This window comes from Auxenochlorella protothecoides (assembly GCF_000733215.1).
Source record: "Auxenochlorella protothecoides strain 0710 unplaced genomic scaffold scaffold97, whole genome shotgun sequence".
Lineage (NCBI taxonomy): Eukaryota > Viridiplantae > Chlorophyta > Trebouxiophyceae > Chlorellales > Chlorellaceae > Auxenochlorella > Auxenochlorella protothecoides.
The window spans coordinates 471,432-477,918 of NW_011934187.1; the positions used below are offsets into that span (position 1 = coordinate 471,432).

Genomic DNA, 6,487 nt, shown 5'->3' on the forward strand with positions numbered 1-6,487 from the left:
GATGGCCAGGGGGTCGGCGGAGATGACGGAGAAGAGGTGCTGGAGGAGCGCGGCGGGCATGGGCTCGCCGTCGTTGGTCGCGTCGTTCATGCGGCGGAAGCCCTCCAGCGTCATGCGCGGCTGGCGGTCGGTGCGCTGCTTGTGCAGGTCGGTGTTCAGCATGATGACGGAGAAGGCCAGGACGTAGGCGGCGTCGGGGGAGGCCAGGCCCGACCCGGGGCAGGCGGCGTGGTAGGCGCCGCCAAAGGCCTCCATGATGCGGTCGATGCGCTGGCCCTCGCCCGGCAGGCGGAAGGCGTCCAGGAAGAGGCGCAGCGCGACGTCAAAGTCCAGCCCCGCCAGGTCGAAGGTCTGCAGATACGCCGTGCGCACGCCGGCGGAGAAGTCGTCGCGCTCGCCCAGCGCCTCGCCCACCGCCGCCTCGTTCAGGCCCGGGCAGCAGCGCAGGAAGCGGGCCAGCGTGGCCGGGTCCAGGGTGGGCGGCAGCAGGCGCGCCGCCTGCGCGTACTGCAGGCCCTTCTTGGGGTCGCGATTGTAGTGCTCCGCGGCCGAGGCCAGCAGCGACTTGAGCCGCTTCTCGGCACGCGCGCGGTCCGCGGGCGAGGTGGCGCGGGGCCGGGGGGTGGTCGGCGTGGCGGCTCTGGCGGGGCCGGCGCCCCCCCTCGATGGCGACGCCCGTCCGGACGCCTCCGTCCCGACTCTCGTCGCTGTCCCCCTCCCCGCGACCCTCGCCCCCTTCCTCGGGCCCCACGCTCCCCACCCCGCCCCAGTCCAGGAACTGGTCGGTCGGCGGGGCCAGGCCCGCGGCCAGCGGGGTCCACACGTCCACGTAGTGCCCGGGCGAGTCGAGCAGTCTGGGCACCCCAGGGTCGATGTCCGAAGCGCCCCCACCCTCCGCGACGTCGTCCAGGGAGGCCAGGAGGGCCAGCAGTCCTTCCAGCGCCAGGGTCTGGGCGCTGTCGCCCCCCGCCCAGGCCTCGCCGCCGCCCCCGCCGCCCGGCTGCGCGGTTTTGGACAGCAGGGCGCAGATGTCCTGGAGCAGGTCGGCGCGCTCCACGCGGCAGTCGGCAGCCAGGTACAGCTCGGCCGCGAAGCCCGGCTGGCGGCATAGGTCCAGCAGGCCCTCCAGCGCCACGCGCTGGCGCTCAGGTCCCGCGCCGCCGCGCCCCTCGGCCAGCGGCAGCAGCAGCAGGCGCACCAGGGCCTCCACCTGGACAATGGCACGCGCGCCCAGCCGCGCGTGCAGCGCCAGCGTGGCGCAGCACAGCGCGGCGAGGCGGGTGGGCGGCGCATCGGCCCCCGCCTCGAACATGGCGCGCGGCAGGTCGGCCGCCAGCAGCGCCGCCAGGTCGGCGTGCTGGGTCAGCGCGGGGCCCGCCGCGTCCAGCACCACCAGCAGCAGGCGCAGGCCCTGCAGGGGGAGGTCCTGGGAGGCGGAGGCAGCGGGGGCGGAGGCGCCGGGCGCGGCGGCGGGCCGCCGCCGCCCTTGGCCCGGATCAGGCCGATCACGAAGGCCAGGATCTCGCGCACGCAGTCGGGGCCGTAGCCCACGACCCCGGGCCGCCGGCCTGCGGTCGAGGGGCTGGCGCCGCCGTCCTGCGACGCACCGCGTGGCGTCGTGCTGATGGTCGGCATGGACCCGGCGTCGGTCGGGACGGGGTTCGTGACCGGCGCGACCGCGCCGCCCGCTGACGGAGGCGGCAGCAGCGACACGATGCTGTGCTGCGCCGGCTCCACCGCCTCCGCCGGGGCGCTGCCTGCGTCGCCGGCTTCGGTGCGATTGCCTCCGGCCGTCAGCGCAGCATCGCTCTCCGCATTCCCGGCCCCCGCGCCCTGCAGCTCGACCTCATCCTCGACCACCAGGTGGTGACCGCCGGCGGCAGCGTGGGCCGCCGCGGCAAAAGGGCTGCTCAGCTGGCTGCCCAGGTCGGCGGGCAGGCTGCCCAGGCGCGAGAAGACCGCGCCCACCATGACGGCCAGCGTGTCGCGCGAAGCGTGGGCCAGCACCTCTGTGCAGGGAGTGGGGGTGGTGGGGGTGGTGGGTTGGGAGATATGTGTGTAGGAAGGAGTGGGTGAGGGGCATGCCCAGGCGGGGTGAGACGTTTGCGGTCGCGGCGGGGTGAGGGCCTACAGGCGGGGTGGGGACGTGCTCACGCTCCAGGCAGAGGGAGCGAGGCGGCTTCCCCAGCTTACCAAAGCCCTCTCACCCGATGTGGCCCGCCCCTTCTCGGTCTGGTAGTGCCCGATGCGGTAGGCGGCCTGCAGCGCGTTGAGCAGCGTGTCGTGGGGCAGCGCGGCGCCCCAGGGCGAGGCCACCAGCGCGGCCAGCACCTCCAGGATGCGGAAGAGCACGCACTCGTCCGACCCCGGCACCGTGGCCTCAAACTTGCATGAGGTGACGGCGTCCGCCAGCGCCGCCACGGCCTCCCCCACCCCGGCGGGGAACGCGGCCAGGAAGCCGGCCTGGATCAGGCGGCGCAGGGAGCCCAGCGCCGCGCCGGTCACGGGGCCGCTGGTCTCAGGCGTGCGGATGACCTCGAAGAAGGGGTGCAGCAGGTGCAAGGGCTCCACATCGCCCAGGCCTGGGGGATGTGGAAGGGGGGTGGAAACATGGTGCAGTCGAGACGGGGACGGTGAAGTGCGTGTGGCCATCCGGAATACGAGAAGGCTGTGTACCAGCACCCATTACAGCAGGTGCAGAGGAGGAGCCAGGGGCGAGGCACAACACAGAGGGAGTCCCCCCCGTGTGCCGGGCCCCCTCCAGGACCACGCACTCTTCCAAGTGAAGATCTTGCGTCGAAGCTGCTGAAAGTCCTCCACCAGGCTCTCGGGCATCTCGTCGTCCTACGGGGGCAGGGAGGGGCGAGGTTGGGCGCCCGGATCGCCCCCTGGCGACGCAGAGGAACAGCCAGGGATGCAGAGATCAGGGTGGGAGTCATGATCACCCGGTGCATACCGTGTATCGCGTGGACGCAGCGGCCCATCCTCGCAGGGCAGCGAGGACTGTGGCCACCTCATTGTTCAGCAGGAGGGCCAGGTCGCCGACCTCCATCGTCACTGCTACAGCCACCAATGTCACCCCATGCCAAGCTGAGTCCCAGCCAAGTATTCTGATCGATGGTGAGTGCGCGGTGCCCTGATCGCCCCGTCCATCGCCCCGGGCCCGGTGCCGAGAGGCAGACAGGGGCCTGGGAGTGTGGTACCCTCCCTGGCAGCATACCACTGCTCCGGAACCTGCTCAGCATCCTTCACTAGCGATTTACATTGATATGTGCGATGGCAAACAGGGTATGCAATGGGCTTTTAAACAACCATCATAGGCGTGCCTGCCAATGGTTGCACGTCAATGCGCCGCAGGTCTAGTGCGAGTTCTTCCACTCCAGCAGGGCTGCCTTCTCAGCGGCAGACAGCTTGCCACCAACGATGGTCTGCAACGCGGGTGTGTGGGGGATGTGGTATCAACCCTGCGGTCTCTCTCTGGGCACAGCAGGTCAAATCTTGGCTGGCAAGGCTGCCTAAACCCCGCCCTGAACTGAGACTCACCTCCAGCTTGGCAGACGCCTCATCAGCGGCCGCCTTCGAGCCCTCAACATCATGCTGCGTGATATATCAGGTGAACAGGGGAGAGTTGGTTGCCTGGAGATTGCCTCAATGCACATGCACATGCACGCGCGAGGATGACGGACACACCCCAGGCTCACCTTGGATGCCTGGGCCGCCACCTTCTGCAGCAGCGTGCGGAGCAGCTTCTCCTCCTCCTGCGCAGACAAGGGGACCAGGGCTTGAGCAGGTCGTACGTGACTCCTCCAGAATGACATCACCAGCTCGTTTTCAGAGAGGCACCCAAAGGGCTGGGCGCTCGGAAATGTGGCCTGGCCTTGTCACCTTCCGGAAGTAGACGGTCTGTGGCAAGGTCCGTGGGAGGGGTGGGGATAAGTTCGGTGATACCAAAGTATGGGTTTACACCCTTGCATAAATGTCAACGAAATCGTGCTTCACGCACCTCCTCGCCGCGCTCCTTCTCGCCGTAGCCTGCACAGGGAACCGGTGTCGAGCAGGTGAGGCAAGGCCACCGACACAACATCCTTCCCACACCCTATCATTTCAGCTCCGCACCCTTCATTCCATCGTGAGCATACGCGCGCTGTCCAATGACAGAGGTCACGCGAGGCGCAAAGGTGCTCGATCGCTTGACGACGGTATGCAGCATCTTTCTAGCTTAGACTCGCGCAGTGTGGGCGTGCTTCGATGATGATTGACCTCAAGATGAGCACGTTCTTGCCCGATGGATTCGGCCCGCTCTGTCATGTAGGGTCCAGGCCCGCTCGATTACTAGTCGGGCCTCTGCACCATTTCTTCCCACACGAACCGCCCTCCCATGCATATTGCATGGTCGACCCACCCTCACCGCCATGTCCACATCGCCATCCCCCCTCAGTTCTCACACTTGAGACCCATACCTGGTGGCCTCCCCTGCTGTCATGGAGGGCCGCGACCCCACCGTCCGCATCGCGGTGGTAGGGGACCCTGGCGTGGGCAAGACGAGCCTCATTACCGCCGCTGCGACGGAGACCTTCCCTGATCACCCCCCTCCCGTGCTCCCCCCCGCCATCCTCCCCGCCGAAACCGTGCCGGAGTGCGTGCCGGTGGTCATCACCGACACCTCCTCCCGCCCCGAGGATGCAGCAGCCCTGGAGCTGGCGGTGCAGGAGGCCTCCGTGGTCGTCCTGTGCTTTGCCATGGACAGGCCGAACACCCTGGCCAGGGTATCCAGGCACTGGATCCCGGAGCTGCGCCGGATGGCGGGGGGCGCCCACGTCCCGGTGCTGCTGGTCGGGTGCAAGGCCGATGCCCGGCCCGCCGACCACACCCTGCAAGCGGCCGTCGTGCCCATCCTGCAGAACAACCCCGCCGTGGAGACGTGCATGGAGTGCTCCGCCAAGAAGCTGCAGTACGTGGGGGAGGTGTTTTACCTCGCGCTCCGGGCGGTGGTGCACCCCACCGCCCCCCTCTTCGACGCCCAGGCCCAGACCCTGAGGCCCCTCTGCTCTCGCGCCCTCAAGCGCATCTTTATGCTCTGCGACAAGGACAAGGTGGGGCTGCACGGGGCAGGGGTGCATGCTGAAGCAGGTGCCAGCGGCCAGAACGGGGGCGGTGTGGGTTGCTGGAATGCCAGGCTGTGTTCATCGATGAGCCCTGAAGAGTGCAGGGCGCCGTCTGCACCAGCACTCGCGCCTCAACCCTTCTGCCACCCAACTCTGCAGGATGGGATTCTCAACGAGGCGGAGCTGAACGCCTTCCAGATCCACTGCTTCAATGCCCCTCTCCAGACCGAGGAGTTGATAGGCGTGAAGCAAGTCGTCGCGGAGCGAGTTCCCGAGGTACTTCTGGGTGCAGAAGTCATAGCTCTGTGCTGTAGGAAGACGCAGTCATTTTGGGGGAAGATTGAGGGAAAACCGGTGTGAACTTGTGTAGGATACAAGTCCAGCAAGCCTGGGCCGTATGTTCCCCTACGGGTGAGAGCAGGACTGTATTTTGCGTGGAGGGCGCTCCTTCTCTGATCCCTGAGAGGGAAGCTCTATGGATGGGAAGGCTGAGCTGGGACCCCACGACGCTCCAAACTCCCAACCTTCAGGGCGTCCAGAACGGCGGGCTAACCCTGCCGGGCTTCATCTTCCTGCATGCGCTGTTCATCGAGAGGGGGCGGCTGGAGACCACGTGGGCGGTACTGCGGCGGTACGGCTACAACAACGACCTGGTGCTGTCCCAGGAGACGCTGTCTGCCGTGAACTTCTCGCACGCCCCAGACCAGGTCAGTTGAGGTGGGAAAGGGGGGGGGGGTAGAGAGGGTGACGGTTATAGGAGCAGACTGGAAGGTCTGGGATATCTTGTAGGACTCCTGTGGGCCATGTGCTGTGCAGCCCTGCTGCCTCAGACCCCGCTTCTAGCTGATCACCATCTTTCCTCTCTTTCCTCCCGCTACAGGTGTTGGAACTGTCGGAGGAGGGGCGTGCCTTCTTCACCAGCGTGTTTGAGCGATGCGACGTCGACGATGATGGCGTCCTCTCGACGCGGGAGCAGGAGGAGATGTTCTCCACCTCGCCCGGCAGGTGTGTGTATGGGGAGAGGGAAAGGTTTCCTGTGGCCTAGTGCAAAGGGGCAGCTGGGTCCAGGGACGTGCCCCTGGACCCGCATGCCAGCTGTGACACAGCTGGCGTTCCCACTCCTCGTGACTCTTGTGTAGATTGATGAGGCCCCCCCACCCCACCCCAAGTCCCACCAATGCCTTCTGCCTCCGCAGCCCATGGTCCACCCCCGCCTACGATGGCGTGCTGGTGGAGACGAGCAAGCGCGGCCTGCTGTCCCTGCGCGGCTTCCTGGCCAAGTGGGCGTACACCACCGCGACCGAGCCGGAGGTCACCCTCGCCTACGCCCTCTACTTCGGGTGAGGGGCTGTTGAGGCTCATGAGTGTGTGGGAGACGGGAA

General features: G+C 67.4%; 3 protein-coding genes across 3 annotated transcripts in view; 1 reads left to right on the plus strand and 2 right to left on the minus strand.

Moving 5' to 3' along the window:
- The window catches only part of F751_6928 (ARF guanine-nucleotide exchange factor GNOM), a gene marked incomplete at both ends in the record, with an annotated part of 7,310 nt that extends 4,258 nt beyond the window's left edge, over positions 1 to 3,052 (minus strand). Inside the window, 6 exons of the mRNA XM_011398536.1 lie at positions 28 to 573; positions 824 to 1,411; positions 1,510 to 2,009; positions 2,208 to 2,582; positions 2,775 to 2,844; positions 2,957 to 3,052. Of these exons, the coding sequence (XP_011396838.1) occupies positions 28 to 573; positions 824 to 1,411; positions 1,510 to 2,009; positions 2,208 to 2,582; positions 2,775 to 2,844; positions 2,957 to 3,052 (2,175 nt within the window). The remainder of the gene's footprint in view (positions 1 to 27; positions 574 to 823; positions 1,412 to 1,509; positions 2,010 to 2,207; positions 2,583 to 2,774; positions 2,845 to 2,956) is intronic.
- Positions 3,053 to 3,359: 307 nt separating this feature from the next.
- Positions 3,360 to 4,210, minus strand: F751_6929 (hypothetical protein; the record flags this gene model as incomplete). Its single annotated transcript, XM_011398537.1, has 6 exons — positions 3,360 to 3,428; positions 3,544 to 3,597; positions 3,702 to 3,758; positions 3,886 to 3,903; positions 4,004 to 4,032; positions 4,117 to 4,210. 6 exons carry the CDS (start codon positions 4,208 to 4,210, stop codon positions 3,360 to 3,362), a joined length of 321 nt encoding a protein of 106 aa, XP_011396839.1.
- Positions 4,211 to 4,481: 271 nt separating this feature from the next.
- On the plus strand, positions 4,482 to 6,449 carry F751_6930 (Mitochondrial Rho GTPase; the record flags this gene model as incomplete). Its single annotated transcript, XM_011398538.1, has 5 exons — positions 4,482 to 5,093; positions 5,265 to 5,381; positions 5,636 to 5,812; positions 5,986 to 6,110; positions 6,302 to 6,449. 5 exons carry the CDS (start codon positions 4,482 to 4,484, stop codon positions 6,447 to 6,449), a joined length of 1,179 nt encoding a protein of 392 aa, XP_011396840.1.
- Positions 6,450 to 6,487: the final 38 nt, after the last annotated feature.